The sequence below is a fragment of the Prionailurus viverrinus genome, chromosome B2 (genome assembly GCF_022837055.1).
Source record: "Prionailurus viverrinus isolate Anna chromosome B2, UM_Priviv_1.0, whole genome shotgun sequence".
Taxonomy (NCBI): Eukaryota; Metazoa; Chordata; class Mammalia; order Carnivora; family Felidae; genus Prionailurus; species Prionailurus viverrinus.
In genome coordinates this window covers 124122159-124148298 of record NC_062565.1, presented here as the reverse complement: position 1 = coordinate 124148298, position 26140 = coordinate 124122159, and the positions used below count along the sequence as shown (strand labels likewise).

Below are 26140 nucleotides of genomic sequence, written 5' to 3'. Positions count from 1 at the left end.
ATTAATATTTACCCATAGATATTTTTTCACTCTACAGGATACGTGGCGAGTACTCCTTAAGACCGCCATGGTCATGCAAAACACAGAAAAATTGAGAAAGTATCACAGACCAGAGGAGACTGAGGAAACATGTCAACATGGTACCCTACATTGGGTCCTGGAACAGCAATGGAAAAAAAATCAGAGAAATCCAAATACAGTCTGAAGTTTACTGAACAGTAATATGCCAGTGTGACTTGCTTAGTTTAGAAAATCTACTGTGGTAATGTAACTGGGTGAGAAGTATGCAAATTCCTTGTACTGCCTTTGCAAACTTTCTGTACAAAAGTCCATAAATAAAAACAAAAAAGTTTATTTTTTTTAATGTGGTATTCATCTCAAAATAAACAAATAGACCAATGAGAAGAATAGAGATCCAGAAATAGACCCATACACATATGGTCAACAGATTTCCAAAAAAAAGTGACCAAAGCAATTTCACGTGGACTGAAAATCTTTTCAACAAATAGAACAGAAATAAAGGACAGCTGCCTGAGATAAAGAATTAATCTCTACTTTTTCCTGATAGCATCCATAAAAACTAACTTACAGTGTATTGTGGATTTAATTGTAAAAGGTAAAACTACAAAATTTCTAGAAAACATTTTCAACTTTGGAATACACAAAGATTTCTGAAGATGAGACACCAAAACACAACCATAAAGGAAAAGATTGAAAAAATAGACTTTCTCAAAATTACAAATTTTGCTCTTGCAGACATGATTGTAAAAACTAAAAGGCAAGCCATGAACTGGGAGAAAATATTTGCAACATACATATCTGATATCCACAATACATAAAGGACTCTTACAACCCAATAACAAGCAATAACCCAAAGGCCCATCAACAGAAGAATGGACAAATCAAATGTGGTAAATTCATATAACGAAATGTCAGGGAAACAGTGATCCATGAATATTTTCAACTTCTGGACAGTCTGTCTTCTTAAGCAAAGGAAAAAGGCACACCATAGAATGTCTCCTCTTCCTTGACTCATCTGCTCCTTACAATTGCAAGGGGGTTAGACCTGGAGCCATATGTTCTCATTCAGAAGATGATAAAACTTACCTCCTCCAGAGCCAAATGTTTGCGGTCCAAGGTAGGGACTTTCCCCTTTGCCTTCCTGAAAGAATTCATTTACTCTCCAAAGTATTTGTTAACCTTAGAGACAAAGAGTTTCTCTCCCTCTCTCAGAAAGACAGGACAGCAGCTAAGCAGTGTGTCGTCAATCTAAGCTTCCAGATTATAATAATATTGGGTTTCCTCTCCTGTAGTGCATGCACAGAACCCACCTAGCTCTCACCACGTCTCCCCAGAAGAGAGAGAGAGGAATGGAGCGAGGGAACAGACGCAGTTATTGCTGTAGGTAATACTAATAACTCTGATCTCTGCCCTGGAAACCTGGTATTTGCTTTTGGCATAAAAATGAACAGACATTAACAACTTATCATGGAACACTCCTAGCAATCAAAAACAAAACAAAACAAAACAAAACTACTCATACATGGGAAAACATGAAAGAATCTCAAAGACATTATGTTGAACAAAAAAAAGCCAGACACAGAAGAATACATACTGTATGGTTCTCCTAATAACAAGGTCAAGAACAGTCAAAACTAATCAGATGGTAATGAGAGTCAAAACAGTGAGTTCCTGTTGGGAGGTATATGAGAAGCAGCAGGAGGGAATCTTCTGGAGTGCTGAAAATACTCTAGATTTTGATCTCAGGTTAGTAACATGGTTGTGCATGTATGAAAAGTTAAGATTAGTGTGCTTTAAGCACCTTCTTTTATGTGTGTTATGATTTTAATTTAAAAAAAAAAACTTTAAAAATTCCAGTTGTGGGAATTAACAAGTGATTCTAAAATTTCCGTGGAAATACAAAGGGCAAAAAATAGGCAAGGTACTCAAATAAGAACAAAGTAGAGGGACTGAAAGGGAAAAAAATAAAATAATTAAAGTAGTGTAGGATTTGGCAAAATAATAGACAGAGACCAATTGAACAGAGTCTATAAACAGATGCGTTAATGAACGACATTTAGTTTATGAAGAAGATGATGCTTTAGGGAAAGGATGATTTTTCAGTAAATGGTGCCAGGACAGTCAGACTCATATAGAAAATAAAATTTGAACCCCTAGTTTAAATCATATATAAAAATCAATTCGAGGCAGATCATAATTTTACATGTGAAAAATAAAGCAATAAAGCTTTCAGAAAAGAACTTAGAAGAAAATCTTCATGATCTTAGGGCGGAATAACATTTTTTAAACAGGACACAAAAAACAATGACCATAAGAGAAATCATTGGTAAATTATACTATATTACATTTAAGGACTTTTATTACTCTATTGAGAGAGTAAAAAAGCAAACCACAATAAGGGGAGAAATATTTATATAACTGCCAAAGGCTTAATATTCAGAATATGTAACAAATTTCTCCAAACAAAAATAACATAAAAGAGATGATATAAAAAAATAGGTAAGAAACAGGAGCAGATCCTTGACACAGAGTACATCCAAAATGGCTAATAAACTTATGAAAAAGTTCTCAATGTCATTTGCTGCTGATGGCAGTGTAAATTGTTATAACCACTTTGGAAAACAGGCTTAGCATTATTTACTTAAGCAGAAATTATGTCTGTCTTATGATTTGGTAATTACACTTCTGGGTATGTACCTGCCAGAAATATGTACACCTAGGCAAGAGACACAAATAAGAATGTTCCAGAAAAAAAAAATATGTTCCAAGAAGCACTATTGCCAATAGCTGCAAACTGGAAACAATCTAAATGTCATCAAAATAAAATGCATAAATAAATTATAGTATAGTTACATAATGGATAACTTTATAGTGTTGCACTAAAGCTACAGGCAGTAACAGATAATTCTCAGCATAATGTTGAGTAAGAGAAGCCAGATACAATGGAATGCACACTGAATTATTTTGGGGAGAAGAGAAGGGTTAAGAGGACAGCCCATGTAGAGTTACCATTGTTCTATTTTTGACTTGGGTGATGCTTACCAACGTATTCCCTTAGTGATAACTCATTGAACTGTAACATCTGTCTTGGTGCATTTTTCTGTATGTGTATTATACTTAACAACTACAAAAAAAATTTAAAAAAATTTTTTTTTCAACGTTTATTTATTTTTGGGACAGAGAGAGACAGAGCATGAACGGGGGAGGGGCAGAGAGAGAGGGAGACACAGAATCTGAAACAGGCTCCAGGCTCTGAGCCATCAGCCCAGAGCCTGATGCGGGGCTCGAACTCACAGACCGCGAGATCGTGACCTGGCTGAAGTCGGACGCTTAACCAACTGCGCCACCCAGGCGCCCCCAACTACAAAAAATTTTAATGTGTGTGGACCACTTCTAAAAAATTTTTTTGAAAGAACTGGAGGAAGATCTGATGAGATAGGATTTTTTAAGATTTTAACTATTTGATATTATTTAGATTTGAGCAGACAGCATAATGTAAACATTGTCAGGGGTCCCAAATATCCACAGAGAACAGCAGAGTAGACTAAAAGGATTTCAGAAATCTCCTTAGTCCTGGATGCTTACTATCTCCCCCGGACTCTCTCCTTTCCTCCTTTCCCCCCAAAATGGCCTGCCCTCTAACCTTCAGGTTTACTTTTGGATTCTTAGTACGTTCTGGACCTGCCCCTGGCCATACTTGAGTGTTCAAAAAACGGGCATCTGTTTCCATTCACAATGTAGTTTACAATATGGAAATCACACCAATGCTGCATTTTCCATAAATTAGTAAGTATACATCTTCGTATGTGTGTTATTTTGCAGTTCACCTGGTAAATGTATTTGCCTTATTTTCTTAAGTGCAGAGGCATATAAGGAAGTCATTACAAACACAGACTTTGAAATTAGATCAACCGGGCTTCAGATCCCAGTTCTGTCGTTTATTAAGTGAACAACCTGTCCAAGCATGTTTCCTCATTTTGTAATTCAGGGTAATGTGACTAACTCCTAGCATTGTTGTAAGGTGGTAAGTGTAAAATTCTTAGCATACTGCCTAGCTCAAGGTAAGAATTCAATAACTTCACCTAATGGTGCTGATAGTGCTGATGATGTATCATCCCTGGAAACTATTTAGGAGTTCAACTGGAATAGAAAAAGTTTGTATTTTTGTTTGTGGTATTAGTACTAGGGTTGAGGGTGCAGGGTATTGATTTATAGCCGTGCTGATCAGAAAGCCTAAAAGTCCCATACATCAGACTCCACAAAATTAAGATCTCGGTAGGTGGTAAATCATGGCAAGAAGGATTGTCATCTAGATATTTCTCCAGAGAAGACACACAGGGGGCCAACAGACACCTGAAGAGATGCTCAACATCATGCAACAGCAGAGAAATGCAAAGCAAAACTACAGTGAGCTATCACCTCACACTGCCAGAGAGGCTAAAATCAAAAACACAAGAAGCAACAAGTGTTGGCGAGGACGTGGAGTAAAAGGAACCTTGTGCACTGTTGGTGGGAATGCAAACTGGTGCAGCCACCGTGGAAGACAGTATGGAGCTTCCTCAAAAAAGTTAAAAATAGAACTACCCTACGATCCAGTAATCACACTACTGGGTATTTGTCCCCAAAATACAAAAACACTAATTCAAAGGGATACAAGCAGGGGTACCTGGGTGAGTCAGTCAATTAAGCGTCCGACTTCGGCTCAGGTCATGATCTCATGGTTCATGAGTTCAAGCCCCACATCGGGCTCTGTTCTGACAGCGCAGAGCCTGGAGCCTGCTTCTGATTCTGTGTGTCCCTCTCTCTCTGCCCCTCCCCTGTTTACGCTCTGTCTCTGTTTCTCTCGTGTGCTCTCTCTCTCAAAAATAAACATTTAAAAAATTGAATTAGGGGCGCCTGGGTGGCGCAGTCGGTTAAGCATCTGACTTCAGCCAGGTCACGATCTCGCGGTCCATGGGTTCGAGCCCCGCGTCGGGCTCTGGGCTGATGGCTCAGAGCCTGGAACCTGTTTCCGATTCTGTGTCTCCTTCTCTCTCTGCCCCTCCCCCGTTCATGCTCTGTCTCTCTCTGTCCAAAAAATAAATTAAAAAACATTGAAAAAAATTTAAAAAAAATTGAATTAAAAAAAGTATACATGGGCCTCTATGTTTATTAGCATTATTTACAATAGCCAAATTATGGAAGCAGTCCAAGTGCCCATTGATAGATTAATGGATGAAAAAAATGTGGCATACACACACACACACACACACACACACACACACACACACACACACACACTGGAATATTATTCAGCCATAAAAAAAAGAATGAAATCTTGCCATTTGCAACAACATGAATGGATCTAGAGGGTATAATGCTAAGCAAAATAAGTCAGTCAAAGACAAATGACATATGATTTCACCCATATGTGTAATTTAAGAAGCAAGACAAATGAGTAAAGGAGAAAAGAAAGAGACAAACCAAGAAACAGACTCTTAACTATAGAGAACAAACTGATGGTTACCAAAGGGGAGGTGGGGGAGGTGGGGGTGGGTGGGGGGTGGGGATTAAAAGCACACCTACCATGATGAGCACTGAGTAATGCAATGAATTGTTGAATTACTATATTGTACACCTGAAACTAATATAACACTGTGTATTAACTATACTGGGATTAAAATAAAAAACTTAATAAAAGAAATAAAGCACCAAAGGGGAAAAAAAACCAGAAAGGTTGTAATCTTCATGAGTAGAAGAAAATACCAGTTTGGATGTGTTGAGTCATTTCAAAAATCATCTGAAGGATATACTAGGATTTATTTTGACTGGGAAGATTTCGACTGGGAGGGTACTGGACGGTCTCTTCCTGATTTTCACAGGGTGGGTAAGAGGGTAAGAATTTGAAGGTACAAAGGAAACTCCCTAAGTTGAGTTCCAGGTCATGGGTAAAAACAAAAGGAGTCATGACTACACTCTTTAATTTAATGCATGGGAGACATCAACTGAACACTCAGCAATTTTTTAGGTCACATTCATCATACAAAAACCACAGGCATCAACTGAGTGGTGAATTTGATAACAGGTAGGAAACCAGTGAGATTCCGACATGCCGCTAAGTGCAAAGGGGAACCTGAGAAGGGCCAGAGGGAAGGCGGATGTACAGAAGGCTGTTGGTTCACAAACAAAGGGTAGCCCGCTTATGAGGGGGAAGGACCCCTACTCACTTCCACTTCCTCGTGGAGAAACAACGAAGTGTTACTGCTCAAGTTAAGAAGGGAAGGGCTAGTACCTTTCTGCATTAGCCCCTTTAGGGCCACAAACGATTCATATTTGAACAGAAATGCATACAAGTCCTAAACCGTAGATACCAAAAATCATTTGGCCCAAAATACTTTTGTGGCAAATACATGTCACATTAACTCACAAGACTTAAAATAAGGATGAAGCTATACTAATATAATTTGTGGATGATAAGAACAACAGCAACTCACAACAATGCTGATGATGTCCTGCTCGCATGGAGTCCTTCCTAAAGTGTTCGGTCCTTCCTAAATCTTACTGAATCAGTAAGACCCAAGCCAGGAGATTAGAAACCATACCAGTTATTTTAACAGAAAAAAAAAAAAAAATGTGCTCTGTAGAATTGATGAAACAGATATTGGAGAACTAAAAATGTAAAAGGGGGGATTCTCAGCGAAAGTAACTACAAAAGCAACTTCAGCACCCAGGGCAGAAAGAACAAAGGGAAGATGTGGGGGTTACATCCTGGAAAAGGAACTCCGGAAACTGGAGCTCTGGCTTCTGAGAATGGGCACCATCAGCCCGTTGCTGGAATCTCTGTGGGGGCAGAACGAGGCTGATTCTGGGAGTGTGGAACCAGAAGCTCCTGCGGGGTGAAGGGACACGGTGGGCAGTGTGGACAAGAACAGCCAATAGGAAGCCCGGCCCCTTGGCTCCTCCCCTGGCTGCCAGCATGCCTCCAGCGCCCCCTATTGGTGGAGCCTAAAGGACCTGGCTGACAAACGTTTAGGTGGAGTCCCAGCTTCTGCATCACATGGCCGAAGTCCCAGCCAAAGGGATGATCTGACCTGGATTTTGTTAGCCTCTGTTTCCAAGTCTTTCGGGGAGAAGGAAGTAACATATTTAGAGAACTCTGAAAATCCTGGCCGACCTCTCACTTCCTCCCAGCAGAAAGACTTCTTTCTTTTCAATTACTTTAGATTCTTTTTTCTAGGATGGAGGTAGTTGATCTAAATTTAGGGATCTAATTTGGTACATCTGGGTACATCTCCCAGCGTTTACAAGTTCCTCTTAAGGACCAGAGCTGAGACTGGCTCTCAGGTTTTCTTTATACTACTTCAACTATTTTAACACATTCTTTTTTTTTTTTTAATGTTTTATTTATTTATTTTCCGAGAGCGAGAGCAGGGGAAGGGTGGGGGTCCGGGTGCGGGTGCAGAGAGAGAATCCCAAGCAGGCCCCGCACTGTCAGCAGAGTCCGCAGGGTGTTCCATGTCACCAACCCTGAGCTCAGGACCTGAGTGAAAATCCAGATTGTGAGGCTTAACGGACTGGGCCATCCCCGGCGCCCCTGCACACATTTCTTAATTTCAACCCCCCACCATCCCGTTATGAAGAGCCTGGAACCTAGAACCCGGCCTGTGTGGGCATCTGCAGGCCACTGCTGACAAGCCTGGAGACTTCATTCAAGCAGATACGTCGTCCTTCCCTTTCCTCTTCTGTACAATGGGACAGTACCTAGTTGCGGGTGGTGGGGACTGCGTGAAATCAAATACAATGCATGGCAGAGTGCCTGGCGGTATGTTGAGAGATGAACGTCCATCTCATTCTTCTGGTACTGAACTCCCACAGTTCACATTCAGAGGAATGTCACAGTCAGGCCCGAACACCAGGACCCCTCTTCCCTGCGCCGCCCTCACTCTCCTCCCCGGAGTGAGGTCCTCCCTGCACCAGTGCCCTCGCTGGTTGGGACCCTGGATGCTCGGTCAGGCTCTCGGCGCTGCGTGCCTGGGGACTGGAGATCGCGCTGGCGGCTGGGCTGGGGCGGGACGCGGGTGGGGCGCGGCCGCGGCACCGCCTCCCTGGGCGCCGGGCCACCGTGAGCGCCGCGCGCAGCCCGAGCGGTGGGTGCCGGGCTCCGACGGAGGCCGCGGCTCGAGGGGGCCGCGGGAGGCTGCGGGACGCCCGCGGGGATGTGACCCAGCCCCGCCGCCCATGTGGGCCCGCCGACCCCCGGCGAGGGCGGCGGCCAGAGGGGTCCAGGCGCCCGGGCGCGCGGCCCTGCGGCTGCTGCTGCCGCCGCTGCTGCTGTTTGCGGCCGCGCCGTCGGGATGCGCAGGTAGGTCCGTGGCGGCGGGGCCAGCCCCTTGCGGGACGCGGATGTTCCCGGGCCGGTTCCGCAGACGGCGCAGCGCCGACCGGCTCGTCCGCCGGCCGGGTGTCGCGCTGGCTCGGCCTGGGGGTCTGCGCGGCGAGCCCCCGGAGAAACTCGCCGCAGCCCGCCGCGCGCCTGCTTCTGAGTCAAGTTTGCAGGACCGAGCGTTTCACACTTTCCATTGCGCGGGTGGCAGGGAGGCGGAGGAAGTGTGACAGTGGTGGCTCTGAGTGGAACCCACAGCTCGGAGTCTGCATTGGGCGCCGGTGACCCCGCGCAGCGCCCTCGCCCGCACCGACCTGCCGCCCTTTAACAGGGGCCAACCCCGGGGCCGGCGGTGACCACGGCGCTTTATACCGGACTCCCCGGAAGGGTCTGCTCGGAAAGAACAGGGTCTAGAAAGCGGCAGTGTTTCTAAAGTAAGATCACTTCTCCTGAGCACGTCATTTTTTTCCCCCTTTGTGGTTAGGACCGTGTACAGGTAAGTGCTCTTTGATGTTTCGGAAATCACAAAACTTCTATGGTTGACATAAGGTAAGCGAAATGTGTTTTGCTGTGTTTTTAAGTTTAAATTCTACCAAGTGGGATCCAGTAAGCCAGGATGATTCATTAACCTGATTTCTTTCTTTCTTCTGCTTTTCTGATATATAAGAAAAAGACTTTTTTTAAAGCAAGATATCTGGGATTTTTTTTTTTTTTAATTAAAACCAGCAAAGCTTCCCAGGATACTGTACTTTGTAGAGACGTGGTTCAGGCTTTTAACTTTTACTGTTAACCCAGAGCTGAACAACGGTGAATGCAGAAAGTTGTCCGTGAAAGTGCAGTGTTCTTAATAGTCAAAGAAAAAGTTATGTGCAATACAGTTATTACGGAAGCAACCCAAGTGTCCATGGTAGGTGAATGGATAAAGGTGTGATGCACACATACATACACCACACATGGGAATATTACTCAGACATTAAAAAGAATAGGATCTAGGGACTCCTGGGTGGCTCAGCAGGTTAAGCGTTGGACTTCAGCTCAGGTCATAATCTTGTGGGTCACGAGTTCAAGTCCCTCATTGGGCTCTGTGCTGACAGCTCAGAGCCTGGAGCCTGCTTCAGATTCTGTGTCTCCCTCTCTCTCTCTGCCCCTCACCCACTTGTGCTCTCTCTCTCTCTCTCTCTCTCTCTCTCTCTCTCCCACACATACACATACACACACACACACACACACACACACACACACACTCAAAAAAAAGAATTTTATTTATTTATTTTATTTATCAAAAATAAATAAAAACAGAAAATTTTTAAAAATAGGAGCTTGCCCTTTGCAACAACATGAGTGGACCTAGAGAGTATTACACTAAGTGAAACAAGTCAGGTAGAGAAAGACAAATACCATAGGATTTAACTTGTGTGTGGAATCTGAAAAAAATAAAACAAATGAGGAAACAAACGAAAAGCAGAAACAGACTCATAAATTGTGAGACCAAACTGATGGTTGCCAGAGGGAGGGGGGCTGGGAAATGGGCAAAATGGGTGAAGGGTAGGGGGAGATACAGTCTTCCAGTTATGGAATGAATACATCACAGGGATAGAAGGTACCACACAGGGAATAGAGTCAGTGGTATTATAATAACACTGTACAGTGACAGCAGCTATACATGTGAGCATAGCATAACTATAGACTTGTGGGATCACTGTGTCTACACCTGCAACTAATGTAACATTGTGTGTCAACTGCGCTTCAGTAAACATGCAAGAAATTCAATACAATTCCAAAACGTAATATTTTTCAACAATAGATTTTATACCCCTAAGCGTTTCTCGTCTAAATCCTAAATTTATCAAAAATTATGGTTATTTTTTAAAATTATGGTTATTTTATTTTGTGTTTATAAACTTATTTATAATATATTATCGTATGATTTTGTATTGTATTATTTTCTAGTTATTTCCTACATAGGCTCAACGGGATGAGACTGCTCCTGACTTATGCCAATATTGAGGCTTAAACTAACAGATAGGAATTTGTTTGTTTCTGTAATCAAAGACGGACATAAAGTGTGCTCCATAATTGGGTTGGGGACTTAACAACAGCAGGCAGTAATATTCTCGGCTTGACAAAGCCCAGATGAAACTCTTCTCTGATCCACGAGACCCAGGTGCTATTTTCTTCTGGGTCCTCAGGTACCTGAAGGACCGCTGGAAAAAGCAGGTTAGAAGCTACTTAGATACCATACCTACCTCTTAATAGCGAGTGACCTCTATCCTGACGGATCAACCACAATATGCACCAAACAATGTGAGCTTTCTAAGGGTTGGATGACATTGCCACTCTTGGGCAGGTGAATACTTTAAGTTTTTGAACTTTTTGGCACAAAAATTCATTCACCCAACTCAGGCTTTGGGTCAGACTGTATAATACCAAACACTCAGAGTGAGAGAAAAAGACATCAACACTCTGGGAAAATAGTTATATTTCATTTCAGGTAAGCTTTTAATGGAATTCAGAACATCTGTGATGCAAGCGTGACACACGCTCCGTTTCACTCTCTAAACTCTCCAGGGACAGAAGTTTCACCAGGAAGTTTATTCCTGTACGTTTCAAACTCTGCCCTGGCAGCCCATTCCCATACTTATTCTTCAGTGAACATAAAGAACTGTAGTCAGCATTATATAAAAAGCATTCAAAGCCAGTAAGAGAGAGCAGGAGAAAATAACTTTCCAAGGTCCCGTATCCCCTCTCCTCAAGCCCTTCGGGGGCATCCATTGCTGTAGAATGATTTGGGGGTTTTTTGTTTGTTTGTTTTTTTTAATTGTTTAATGTTTATTTATTTTTGAGATAGTGGGTGAGCAGGGGAGAGGCCAAGAGAGAGAGAGACACAGAATCCAAAGCAAGCTCCAGGCTCCAAGCTGTCAACACAGAGCCTGACGCGGGGCTCAAACCCATGAACCCAGAGATCATGACCTGAGCCACAGTTGGACGCTTAACCAACTGAGCCACCTAGGTGCGATTGCTGTAGAATAATTCTGACCTCCCCCACAATGTTTTTTGTGGACCACTTCTCCCAGATTCTCAGCCTTACCTCACACCGCTTACTTCCTGCTCTGCTGGCCTTTTTCCAGTTTCTAGAACAAAGCCAAACCACTTTTCATCTCAGAGAAATGAGATACTTGTAGTTCCCTCTGCTAGAGTGCTCCTACCCACTCTAGCCCCAGCTAACTGGTTGCTCACACTTGGCATCTCACCTTCAATATGCCTTCATCAAGGAGATCTCCCCTAAATCCTCGAAGAAAGAAAAAAATATGGAGTTTATTATGCCTGTGAACAAATGAGCCTAACTTTAGTTTTGGAGCTTTTGGATTACAGTCTAAATATTACTACTACACCTATCTATGCTTATTAGACTAATATACTATAATTAGCACGGTGAAGGTATTTGTTGAAGTGTCTCTTCTCTGATATCAACACAGCTGCATTTGGGTATTCTGTTTCACTGAGAAGTTATTTGTACACACACAAACGATTCCGGTGAACTAACAAAATTCCCTTCATTATTTTTTTTTTAGCTTTTCCTTTTGAAATAATTTGAGGCTTACAAAAAAAGTTCCAGAAACAGAAGAGTTTCCATAAATCCCTTACCCAGTTTCTCCCGAGTTTAGCATCTTACATAACCATTGTACAATGTTTGGAACCCGGACATTAACTTTGGTATAATACATTCACTGAACCGTAGACCATGCTCACATTTCAACAATGTTTCCATTGAGGCTCTTTTTCTGTTCCAGAATCCTGCTTTACATTTAGCTGTCATTGTCCCCTTTGTGTCCTCCAATCTATAACAGTTCCTCATGCCCGTGACACTTTGGAGTGCCATCTTTTCCTTAACATGTCCCTCCATTTGGGTTCATCTGATGTCTCTTCATGTTGAGAGTGAGGTTATTCCTCTTGAGCAAATTGTGTTGTCTTTCTCAGTGCGTCATAGCCAAGGATTTATGATATCAATGTCTTCTTGGTGGTGGTGTTGACCTTGATCACTTGGTTAAGATGGTGTCTGCAGGGATTCTCACTGCAGTTACTGTTACGTTGGAGCAGACATGAGGCAATTTCTTGTATCTTTGCATGGCTTCCACATTTATCAGCTGAGGCTCATCCCCAGCCTGTCTGGAGAATATCATGTGCCTCAGATCCAAGAATGTAGCTGTAGACATCATCAGCCTCAGTCTTCAAAATGTGTGCCCCCACTGCCTATAACTATGTATTGATCTTCCTGTAGAATAAATTCAAGAAAGGCAGTATTCACACTCCAGAGAATAAGTAAAGAGATTTGTTACCTCTGGCAGGTGGTGTGGTATAGGAACAAGGGGGTAGGGATGAGGGGGGCGTGACAGTTCTGAGTGTAACTTTTCCTATAGCTCTGGCTGTCAGAGCCATGGGTAGGACATACATTTTCCATTGAAACATAAACTCTGGACAAAGGAATAGGTAGATGGAATTATTAGTATTATAAAGTAAATACGTTAGCATAAGCATTTCAACATAAAACATTATGCTATTTTTATAACATTTTATTTTATTTTTAATTTTTTAAGGTGTCTTTATTTTGAGAGAGAGCACGCACAAGCAGATGAGGGGCAGAGAGAAGGAGAGACAGAATCCCAAGCAGGCTCCACACCATCAGCACAGAGCCCAGTGTGGGGTTCAAACTCACAAACTATGAGATTGTGACCTGAGCTGAGATCAAGAGTCTGATGCTTAGCCAACTACGCCACCCAGGTGCCCCTATTTTAATATTTTAAATAAATAAAACTGCCTATCTGTGTGTTGCCTTTGCTAGTGCTCGGCATAGTACTTTTCACAAAATACTACTCAGTAAATTTGCATTTTTTGCTTAAAAGCACCTTTCGTTACATACATGTTATTTTTAATTTTTTTTTCAACGTTTATTGATTTTTGGGAGAGAGAGACAGAACATGAACGGGGGAGGGGCAGAGAGAGAGGGAGACACAGAATCGGAAACAGGCTCCAGGCTCTGAGCCATCAGCCCAGAGCCTGACCTGGGGCTCGAACTCACGGACTGCGAGATCGTGACCTGGCTGAAGTCGGACACTTAACCGACTGCGCCACCCAGGCGCCCCACATGTTATTTTTAAAATGATTTTCTATTTGCATCTTTTTCTTCTTTGCACAGCCTTACCAGGTATTACTGACATATTCGCTTCCATGATTATTTAAAAAAAAAGAAAAAGACATCTTAGAATCTGAATAATCAGATTTTAACGAGTGAAATCATTTTATCCATCTTATTAACATTACACTCATGCTATGATTGTGATATTCTGACAGCATTCTTAATTGTTCTCGGTCCACATTTATGATTATCTGACACAAATGCTGATACCAGAAAAATGAATTAAATCACTATAACCAATTCCAGGATGTGTCAATTACTTATAAAATTGGAGGACAAGAAAACTTTAGGAAAAAATTGCTGGCTGGAGACATTAAAATTAAATCCTTCCTCTGCTTTAGCTTCAGAATTCCTTTGGGTGTAGAAACCTGGGGGTGACAGGACGTTCAAGTCCCATCCAGCTGCTTCTCCAGTGAATCTCCTTGGTGGCTTTACTTCCGGGTCATTGCCTGTCTGCTATTTGAGTACCTGTCATTACGGGCAACTCACTGCATGGCACCCAAGGCGGGATGTGCTGTCATCGCAGACTTCCTACCGTGAAAATGTTCTTCCATATAATGAGCTAAGTTCTTAATCTCTTTGACCTTCACCCATTCCTGGTGCTCGCTGTATGCTGCGAAGGCCATGCGGGACGAGCTGTGCAGGTAACTGAATGTAGCCATCTGGGTCTTCTTTCCTCTCCGCTAACCACCTTCCCTGTTATGTCATGCCGGCCTCTCTCTCCTGGTCTTTCTAGTATGTGTGTGTTCCAGTTTGTCTGCAAGCTCCCAGGCTGCCTCCGCGTAGATCGTGATGACATGGCTGGTCTACTACATCCGAAGCCCTACACCTGGCGTGTTTGTTCTTAAATAACTCAGCTTCAGGTTCTTGGTGAACACAAGGTTCCTGATGCCTATAAGGTGCCCTCGTTTTCTCTGTTCTCCTCTCCTAGGAGACACAGACTCTGACCCCTCATGTAAACTCAGACTTTCATATTAAGACAATCTCGCTTTGCGAAAGTGGTTTCCTTTCTGTTGGCTTCTCAGAGTATAGAGGATGGAAATATGGCGTAATGTTTCATCTAGAGCTTGTGAGGTCTGTGATGGGGGTCTTTGAATACCTTTTCCTGGAAAGAAAATTTTTGCTGATTATCTATTCGACTCTGGTTCTGTTTTTTGCCTGTGATGGTCACCGCGTTACACATTGAGCCACAAAACGGCTTCCGCACAGACACACGCTCCTTTCCCAAATGCCAGCTTTACGTCCAGTCACAGAGAAATAGCATAATTTTTCGTGTACAGATTTGTCAGTAAGTTGTCCTTATACTTCCAGATTGTCAACATGTATACTATGCATTCAGCCTCCTCAGAGTTCCAGCCCATACAGTTACATTTGTATTTTGGTGATAAGAGGGTTTTTTTGGTGACTGCGTCGTCCTAGCTAAAACATTTGTTTCCATCATTCCCCCATTTAAATGATCTCCTACGTCAGTCCCCTCATCTTTACTTTCTAGAGGTTCGTCAGCCCTTAAGGAATTTATCATTCTCCTCAATAAGCATCGTGTTCATTTTTGAGGAATGATAGAAGCGAGCAAATGACCCCTCCTGGATTAGTTTTCTAAGGCCGCCATAACAAAATACTACCAATTGGTGGCCTAAAATAATGTAAATTTATTATCTCATGTTTCTGGAAGTTAGAAGTCTGAAATCAAGATATGGGCAGCTCTCCTTCTGAGAGCCATGAGGGAACATCTGTTCCAGACCCCTCTCCTAGCCTCTGGTGGTTGCTGGCCATCTTTGGCCTTCCTTGGCTTGTTGAACATCCTTCCAATTCTCTGCCTTCACATGGCGCTCTGTCTCTTCACATAATCTTCTCTCTTTGTGTCCAAACTTCCCCTTTTTATAAGGATGCCAGCAATATTGGATTAGGGCCCACCCTAATGACCTCTTTCTAACTGATCATCTCTACAAGGACCCTATACCTAATTACGGTTACTTTATGAGGTACTGGGGGTTAGGATTTCAACATACTTTTTTTGGGAGGCACAGTTGAATTCATACCCTCACAGGCTCACAGGGCAGTGAGCACAGGCTCATAGGGCAGGATCCGTGGGCTTGGCTTCTAGAGTGGAGAAAAGCGACCTTTTCATCCCCATGCAGTGGCTCTCCTCTTCAACATGGCCACTGCCGAAGGACAACTTTCCTGGGAGCGTCATGCCTGGAAGCCTCCCCTGAGAATGTTGAAGGCAGAGACGAGGTCTTCTCTTGTATGTTCCATAACATGAACATAAGAGAGAGCCACTATCTTGTAATATACACAAATGTTGAATTTTTATTTTGTAAACCTAAAACGAAGATAATGTTATAGGTCAATTATACCTCAATAAAAATAAAAAGGGAAAGCCATCAATAGGTATGTAATAAAGACAGTGAAGTTTAAATTTCTTCAGCAGAGGGACTCACTCTCCTGAGATCTCTACCTCCAGCTTCTCTGAGGGGCACTTCAACTACAAAATCCTCACCCTTGATCCAACAAGGACCATTTTCATATTTCAGGTTAACTATCCATCTAATTCCAAGCCAGCCCTCCTCCTCCAATCTTGATTAAAATATATGTGTTTCAAAAGGCCCACTAAATTATCTACTAAATACTCTACTTTGTTATTAAAAATTAGCTCCTAATTTCTAAGTGCAAAATAGAATATTGCATTCAGCTCAGGAGCAAATAACTTAGGGGGATAAGGTGGTTGAGGTGATCAGATTTAATGAAGAAGAATTACCTTAACAGCCCATGCATCCATTTGGAGTTTCCAGGAATTAGTATATAACTTGACACACTGTGATTTTTAAATAATTTTCTTTTGAACACTTGTTATTCATGCAATGTCATTCATTCATATATATCAGGAAGAAGTCTAGGCACTGAGGTGAACAAGAAAACAAGGTCTCTTTCTTCACAGAGCTTTTGGTCTCAGACAGGTAATTACATTAAGGTATAAATGCCAGGGGCATCTGGGTGGCTCAGTCTGTTAAGCATCCAACTCTCGGTTTTGGCACAGGTCACGGTCTTGAGGTTTGTGAGTTTGAGCCCTGCATCAGGCTCTGTGCTGACAGTGCAGAGCCTGCTGGGGATTCTCTCTCTCCCTCTCTCTCTGCCCCTCCTGTTCCCTCTCTCTCTCAAATAAAACCAAGCTCTTTACAAGCACAGGGGTGCCTGGGTGGCTCAATGGGTTAAGCGTCTGACTCTTGATTTCGGCCTAGGCAGTGATCTCACGGTTTGTGAGTTCAAGACCCTCTTCAGGCTCTGTGCTAACAGCATGGAGCCTGATTGGGATTCATTCTCTCTCTCTCTCTCTCTCTCTCTCTCTCTCTCCCTCTCTCGCTCTCTCGCTCTCTGTCTCTCTCTCTCTCAAAAAAAAAAAAAACACAAAACTTTAAAAAACACAGAACAAGGTAACCAATTGAGTCTAGAAGTCAGGCAGGGCTTCCTATAAAAAGGGTCCTTTAAACTGAGACTTACAAGAGTTGCTGGTTATATATATATATATATATATATATATATATATATATATATATAATTTTATATATATATCAATTCACATTTGCCCTACTTGAGAAAAGATACATTAGAAAAGCAATGAGATTTCAAAGTAAATGTCTTACTATGAACAAATACTTCAAACACTTTTAGGGGCCCCTGGGTGGCTGTGAGTTGGGCATCTGACTTTGGCTCAGGTCATGATCTCACAGTTCATGAGTTCAAGCCCCACATCAGACTCTGTGCTGATGGCTCAGAGCCTGGAGACTGCTTCAAATTCGGTATCTCCCGCTCTCTCTGCCTCCCCCACTCATGCTGTGTCTCTGTCTCTCTCAAAAATAAATAAACATTTTTTAAAAAATTTTTTAATGCTTTTAGGAAAAACAAAATTCAATAAATAGTTCTAGGTAGGCTGGCATCCATATTATATAAAATAATATCATTCAATATAAATTAAGGTCTGTTTCATTTAAGATTTTAGCAGGAAAATACAGGCATATCTAATTTTATTGCACTTTGTAGATAGTCCAGCTTTTACAAATTGAAGATTTCTGTCAACCCTGTGTCGAGCAGGTAAGTCTATCAGTGCATTTTCCCAGCCACATTTGTTCATTTTGTGTCTCTGTATCACATTTTGATAATTCTTGCAATATTTCAAGCTTTTTAGTTATTGTTATATTTCTTATAGTTCTCAGTGATCTGTGATCAGTGGTTGTGACTTGCTGAAAGCTTAGAGGATGGTTAGCATATTTTAGCAATAAAATATTTTTAATTAAGTTGTGTACATTTCTATTTCTATTGAACACTTAATAGACAACAGTATAGTGTTAACATAACTTTTATATTCACTCGGAAACCCAAAAAGCTAAATCCTGCTCTAAGCATAGTCAGTCTATAAATTACCAGATAGTTAATATTCTTTTTTCCACACCTACAGTTCTTTCTTATATACTTTTCAGTTCTTTTTTTTTTTTTTTAATAAAACTACACATCAACAAACAAAAAGTGGGCAGGAGTAGGAAGCTTCATAGCTGTAGGACGGCCTGACTTCAAGGTCATTGGCAGCCTCAAGTCACTGTGGTCTGTGGGGCTCTTTGCAATACTGAATCAAACCACAAACAATTATCAAAAGGCACAATTGTTACAGCTGTGGTTTTGCAAGCTGGGGCTTCTGTCCTCGGTGCTATTTCCCACTTCCTTAATCAACACAGTCCTTTGAAGGCCCTGTTAGCTTTAGTGAGCAAAGGCAGTGTCTTCATTGATCCACTCAGTTGTTCATGGACAAGTTCCAAGGCTGTGAGTGCCAACAGTGCCTTTGGTTCTTCCTTGTGCGCGGCCTCTTCATGGTTGCTCTGCTTTTCTCATCACCAGTGTTCTTTTTTTTTTTTTTTTTTACATCTTGTGGGCAGTTAAGGACCTAAAAGAGCTGATCTTCAGTGTGGCCTAAGCAGCACGTGCAACGTCTGTTCATTTTATTGCATATAGTTACACAACTTCAAGGCGTAATTCAACCCTACTCTAGTCATTCTCGAAAATATCAAAGCATCTACCTGTCACTAGAGAGGAGAGCTAGCCTAGTGAAAAAAATTTACCTGACTGTTTTTGATGGCTACTGTCTGCTTCTATCCTTGTCTTGTTCAGCAGGAAAATCTGAGATCAGAATGGGGACCACACTCATCAGCCTCATTTCCCTCAAAATTCCAGTCTACAGTGAACAGAAGCAAATACTAATAACTACTTCCAAATTTCCACTAATTATTTTTGAAACTCTCTTACTTTTTCCATGTTTCTCCCCCCATTTTTAGCTTGGTGATTTTCCCTCTGAAAATTTCAAGTGATGAAGGTATTGACGAAAGAATGGCTTCCGTGAGAATATAAAGAAATACTAGTTGTGAAAATGATTTGAACAATAAAGTCGATGATAGTTAATGAATACCTGCTGATTCAACTTGGAATTCCCAGTAGCTATTCTTTCTAATACCTTAGTGGTCCCAAATGGTTTGCCTTTGACTCTTTTCTTTCATTTCCTTTCTGAGGCAAGTTATCAGTAGTATAGACTCCAACCCACATTTGAATCTACCTTACTTTTCCAGATACTATGATGTTCATTATTACAAATCCAGCTACTTTAGAGAGATCACAAAATGTGGAGAAAATCAAGTTCCTGTCCTTAAAAGGCTAATTTCTAAAAACGAAAGGAAGACCTTTATATGAGAGGTGATATAATTTAGTGCAACTGGTTTTCTAACAGCAGGGCTGACATATTCAAGTTAATGGTGTCTTCAAAATAGGCATTTTAGAAGGCAATGTACAAAATATCTCACAACAATGTATTTCTTAAGCTCCTCTTTTCAGAGTTCCGGGGAGAGCCTGCATGCATTGGTCAGAATAACCCATTAAGTGGCAAACCTTCATCTTGGAGATGGGATTTAATTTTCAAACGCGTTCCAAGCCATTTCCAACAAACTTGGGTAATCAAGATGAGAAGTCAGGTTATGGTTTTGCAAAAACAAGGTGTGATTATAAAAAAAAAGAGATGGAAATATTCGTATGTTTGTAAGTTATCTTTGAAAACAATTATAGCTGAAAGGAAGTGTGCCCTAAATGCCACGAGCTGAGCAGTACCCTGGCAATAATTGTAAACCCTCCCACAGGAACTACATGGAAGATGCACACTGTCTTTGATGGGTCAACTCCAGTCTCCTTATTTTAAGAAGTCATCTCGACCTTAAAGGCCTCCTTGTTATCAAGAACCGACAGCAATAGTCAAAAACATGTTTAAGCACATAAATTTATTTATTGAGGTGTGGCCATAAAGAAATGACACCGCTTTTTCTGTATGACTTATGCATCACTCATCCACATAAATGTTCACATACCTGGCAGGGAAAGCATATATTGATGGATCATGTCCCAGATTCAGATCCTATCTGCTCTTTGAGAGCAGGGCCTTCTGTGTGTTTCTCTCCTCTACTGCCCTAGCACCTGTCAGCACTCTTTCTAGCACACGGTAGATACCTAGTAAACATGTTGAATGAATGATATGACTATGTACAGTTTCACCAGGAAAAGCTTCAATGAAGAAGAAATACTTGGGTTTTCCTCATTGAATTTCTTATATCTCTCCTTAGAAGCAATCATCTACGACGTGCAAAATCTATAATGATCATACAATCCCCTTCTTCCTGCCAACTGTGTTCTCAGGATCATTTCTGAAAGGCAGTAGGCAAGTGGCCTACTATAGGAGCCCAGTCATGGTCAGAACACTTGAACTCAACCAAGGATCCCTGCAAATGGCTGAATAACCATGGCCAAATCATTCAGCCTCTCTGGGGCTCTGTCTATTCAGCTGTAAAGTGAGAATAGTAACTATCGAGGACAACACTGAGCTAATAATGATTGAGCTCTTTCTTTGTGCCGGGCACTGTTCCAAGAGGTCTATGGAAAGAATCTTATTTTTTTTTTTTTTTAGCGTTTATTTATTTTTGAGAAAGAGAGACAGAATGTGAGCAGGGAGGGGAAGAGAGAGAGGGAGACACAGAATCTGAAGCAGGCTCCAGGCTCTGAGCTGTCAGCACAGAGCCCGACCTGGGGTTTGAACTTATGAACCGTGAGATCATGCCCTGAGCTGAAGTCGGACACTTAACTGACTGAGCCAACCAGGCGCCCTGGAAAGAATCTTATTTAATCATCCCATCAAGCCTATGAAGCAGATAGTATTATTTTGTTTTAGAAAGAGGAAATTGAGGTGCAGACATAAATAACGAACTTGGGGATGCACGACTGGTAAGTGGTAGAGAAGGGAGTGGACCCCAGTGTAGCTCTAGAACTCTTGCCCTTAGAACTTCTCTCTGACCAACTCACATAATCAATTACTAGAAGCCAGAGAGAGAGGGCCAGCGACCACCCTATATAATGTACACTATTATTAGAGAGAAAAGTGAGGGAGCACACACATGTGGCAGAGAGTGGGCAAAGATACAGTAGAGAAATAACAGTGGAGATGGCGGTTAAGGGAAAATCATCAAGTTTACAGGAACTAATGTTAACACCGAACCATGCTCTCGCCTTTATAGACAGCTGCATATCTTTTCTTAGGTACGTAGTTCCTGACTCGCATTTTAAGGGCTGTTGTTAGATGACTGATTTTTAAGAACACTTGATATATAATTAAGGAGGGGAAGAGAGAGAAGTTAATAATTTTCAGGAGAGATGATTTACAACTTGAGACAAAAGAAAATCTGCTTGTCCTTTCGGCATGGTGACGTTAGAACAATATCTAAGGGATTGCACCAGTGCATAAAAGCAGCAATGCTGTTTGGCTCTCACTTGGTGTGTTCAGGATGAGTTATTTATAGCTTTTGCTTCCCGAAATTAGTTAATCGCCCTCTGGTGCTTTTTCTTACCTTTTTCACCCTCACTCCCCACAGAAAGGATTGGTACAAACATATTAAGGTATTTTCCTATTTCAAAAGATACAATAGGTAGCAGCCACTTGTCATGCATGAGCGACTGTTCCTTCATTCAAAAGGATCTGTTGAAGGGCTCCTGAGTGGCTCGGTCAGTTAAACATCCGACTTGGGCTCAGCATGATCTCACGGTCCGTGAGTTCGAGCCCCGCGTCGGGCTCTGTGCTGACAGCTCAGAGCCTGGAGCCTGCTTCGGATTCTGTGTCTCCCCCTCTCTCTGCCCCTCCCCTGCTCTCTCGCTCTTGCTCTCTCTCCCTCAAAAATAAAGCTAAACATTAAGAAAAATCATCTGTGGAGTGTCTGCTGCTGGTGATGATTCCCTGGGTACAATGTAGGTTTACCAAGGCGGTTTCAAGGTACCACCACCAAGATTTGGCAGTTCAGGGTGTTCCATCCCCATTCAGTGCACATGTGCTTCTGGGTCCTGCCCCGTCTCCAGGATTTATGTGAGTCCCATCAGCCCCTGCTTAGTTCAGTTCAAAAGCATTCATTCACCAGGCACTGGGTCTACAAAGACTGTAAGTCATGGAGTCCAGTGTCCAACAGCTCAGAGCGTGGTGATTCCTTCGCTGTGCTCCAGCTTCAGAAGGAGAGAGGGGACTGGGAACTGGAGACTGTCTCTGGGCAAGGCTGGGCCGGGTGTCCTCTGTGCTGAGGTCCCCTGGTTAGTCATAGGCTTGAGAAACTTGAATGGCCCCAAAGGGGAATTCACCAGAGGTGGATGCCTTTGACTGTTGAGCCTCTTACAGCCTGGTTGTTTTGCTCACTGCTGAATGAACATACAGTCTATGATAGGAAAGTCATAACGCCTCAGCCCCCAAAGACAGAGGTTTGGGTAACCCTGAGCCTGATTACCCTGACCCTTCGTGAGTTCACTCTGAAAACCTCACCACTTTTGGTGGGTGTTCATCAGGCACTAATTTATGCATAGGCTTTTCCCACAGTGCAGCAAGATGGAAATATCTTTTACTGTCAGGCATATAGTTAAAACTGCAACACTCTTGCAGGGACGTAGGATTAGCTTTGAGGCCACTAGAAAATGTTACATACCACTGCACTACACCTGAGACCTGTATCTATACAAGGTATTGGAAAACTCCGTGTGCCAGTCCAACAGCTTTATGATTTAGGATGTGAAATGGATGGAATGTCAGGGAATCAGACCTGTACTTACAGGCCATAAATCTATGTGGAAAAAAAATGCTTTTGTTACCCATAAGCTGGCACATGACTCCTGATATTAGTGTGGGTGTGACGTATTTTCACTTCAGTGTTGAATAAATTATCTTATCAGTACTGGCAGAGTAGAAAAATGACTTATGGCAATTTAAATGTTTACTCAGGGGTGTCTTCTTTACGTTTTCCAAACTTGAAACAAACATAGTACCTAAAACCTTCACAAAGATTTAAAAACCCCAAGAAAACACTAGTTATCAATCATTTTCGTTAAAGTGTGCCATTTCTTCTTTAAAAAATGCTGATTCTAGGGGCTCCTGGGTGGCTCTGTCGGTTAAGCGTCTGACTTCGGCTCAGGTCATGATCTCACGGTTCGTGGGTTTGAGCCCCGTGTCGGGCTCTGGGCTGATAGCTCACAGCCTGGAGCCTGCTTTGGATTCTGTGTCTCCCTCTCTGTCTGCCCCTCCCCCGCTCATGCTCTGTCTCTCTCTCTCAATAATAAATAAATGTTAAAAAAAAATTAAATGCTACTTCTATTCTATTCTGTTCTGTTCTATTCTATACTTTGCATCATCAAAACAGATAAAAGGCAAGTATTCCTTGATAAATCCTCATTTGTTAACTTAGCTTTCATAACATAGTAATGCTGTTGCTGATGAGACTCTTGTAGCTTCGCTTCATCAGGAGGTCCTGTTGTTTCTACTTTGAAAACAGGGCTGCGAGCTGCCCCCCCCCCCATCTCCATATCTACAGCCAGCATCTGGGGGCAAGCCCATCCTTCCTCACTAAGACTGCTGTAATGATGGTCTTGCTGGTCCCTCCGGTTCTGTTCTTGCCCCCATCGGATCTTTTCTCCCCCCAGTAATGAAGTAATCTATTTGAAAGGTAAATAGGCTCAGAGCATCCCCTAGTGAAAAGGCTTTAATTCTTTCCCACTGAATTTCAAATGTAATCCAGATTCCTTCCCAGGGCTCGCAGAGATGGGGACTCTAGCGCCTTTGTACTAAAGCTTCTTCTTGGCCATACTCTCCTCTTCCTCACTTTTTTCCCCAAACACACCGGTCTTTTTCTTTTTAATGTTTATTTATTTATTTATGGGAGACTATGAGCAGGGGGAGAGGCAAAAAGAAAGAGACACGGAAGATCCCAAGCAGGGTCGCGCTGTCAGTGCAGAGCCCCACGCGGGGCTCAAACTCACGAACCACGAGATGGCGACTGGAGCGGAAACCAAGAGTCAGTAGCTTAACTGACTGAGCTACTCAGGCACCCCTCAAACACACTGGTCTTTTGATCATTCCAAGGAGCTGTCTTTTGGGATGACATTTTTCCTATCTCAGGGGCCTTTGCCTGCCCTCCCAGCCCAAGCTGGCTCCTAAGACCCTATCTGAGTAGGTTCTGTGACCTACTGCTCCAACCTTGTTCCCTTTCATAGCCTGATCACCAAATTTACGAGTACATGTTTGTTCATTCGGCGACGAGTACATTGTTAACATTGTCCCTCTTCTTTCTAGTCTGGGAACTCTAGTCAGGAGCACATCTGTATTCACCACGAGGTATCTACATAGTAACCCCTGTATTCATTTCCTGGGGCTTCCTTAACAGAGTACCGCAGCATGGGTGGCTTAAAACACCGTTTATTCTTACGGTTCTGGAGGTAGAATTACAAAACCAAGGTGTTGGCAGGGTTGTGCTCCCTCGGAAGCCTCTAGAGGACATTGCTTCTTTGCTTCTTTCAACTCCTGGTAGTCCCAGGCATTGCTTGGCTGGTAGAGCATCACTCCAGTCCTCCATTTGCAAAGAGTGTTCTCCCTGTGTCGCTGTGTCTTCATATGCTCTTGTAAGGACACCAGTCATGTTGGATTAGGAGTCCTCTCTACTCCAGTATGATCTCGCCTTAACTACTTAACTGCTTAAGCTAACTACTTAACTACTAAGGACTTCAGTATATCTTTTTTGGGGAGAACACAATTCAACTTGTAATAGCACCTAACAAATATTAGTTGAATGAATAAATAAAATGACGACTGAACCGAAATTTCTCATCAATATAAGGGGGATTGACTACAGTGTATTCTGTATAGGAGACAAAGAGCTAAAGCCCAAGGCCAAAGGAAGATACACATATTTCTACATCTTTAAGTGTTACTGTGGTTTCAAATTGATAGACGGGATGTACTCAATAACTAAAAAGACACAAGAATAAACTCAAACACAGCCTTCTAAAAATCTGTTTTTCTGGTCACCATACGTTGTCCGGGGATTGTGTCAAAGCAGAAATAGAGTTCCTGGGGCGCCTGGGTGGCTCAGTCGGTTAAGCATCCGACTTTGGCTCAGGTCATGATATTCCTGTTCATGAGTTAAGCCCCGTGTTGGGCTCTGTGCTGACAGCTCAGAGCCTGGAGCCGGCTTTGGATTTGGATTCTGTGTCTCCCTCTCTCTCTGCCCCTACCCCGCTTGCACGCTGTCTCTCTCTGTCTCTCTCTCTCTCTGTCTCTCTCTCTCTCGCAAAAATAAATAAACATTAAAAAAAATAGAATTCCTATTTGCATTCTGCAGGATCAGATATGGACAGAAATAAAAGAAAATACTCTGAAAGGAAAAGGAAAAGGGTTTCCTACTACAAGGTGTGGTGGGATCTAAAGAAATTTACTGACTACGTAAATATCAAATATTTATTAAAACTTAAATTATTTTATATATGAACATAAGATAATATGTGTTTTCTCATCAGTCTTCTCTTTGTTTAAATTCAGATAAGGATTACTTTGCAAAGAGGTAGCAGGTGAGTGAGGGGGTTAAGAGTATGGGTTCTAAACCCAACTCTTCCACTTACTAGCTCGGTGAACTTGTGCAACTTAATTTCTCTGTGCCTCAGTTTCCTCATCTGTATTATGGAGATGATAATAAGGGTACCTTCCATAGAGCTGCTATGAGAATTGTATGATTTTGTTGTATAAAGCGCATAGAATTGTGTCGGCTACATGGTAAGGATTCAATAAATGTTAGCTACTATTTTCATTATATGCTAGCTATTTGCTCACTTCAACTAAATGCTATGACATATAAAGGCTTTCATATTTATTATATTTTTTAAAGTCTTATGCAGGGCCACCTGGGTCACTCAGTCGGTTGAGTGCCTGACTTCGGCTCAGGTCATGATCTCACGGTTCATGGGTCCAAGCCCCGTGTCAGGCTCTATGCTGACAGCTCAGAGCCTGGAGCCTACTTCAGATTCTGTGGCTTCCTCTCTCTGTTCCTCCCCTGCTCACACTCTGTCTCTCTCTCTCTCAAAAATAAACATTAAGGGGCGCCTGTGTGGCACAGTTGGTTAAGCGTCCGACTTCAACCAGGTCACGATCTCGCGGTCCGTGAGTTCGAGCCCCGCATCAGGCTCTGGGCTGA

General features: G+C 42.4%; 1 protein-coding gene across 1 annotated transcript in view; it reads left to right on the top strand.

Annotated features, from left to right (window-relative positions):
- The first annotated feature begins 8165 nt into the window (after positions 1-8165).
- IL20RA (interleukin 20 receptor subunit alpha) overlaps positions 8166-26140 on the top strand; it is a 36073-nt gene continuing 18098 nt past the window's right edge. Inside the window, exon 1 of the mRNA XM_047859678.1 lies at positions 8166-8362. Coding sequence (XP_047715634.1) covers positions 8239-8362 — 124 coding nt within the window. The 5' untranslated portion in view covers positions 8166-8238. The remainder of the gene's footprint in view (positions 8363-26140) is intronic.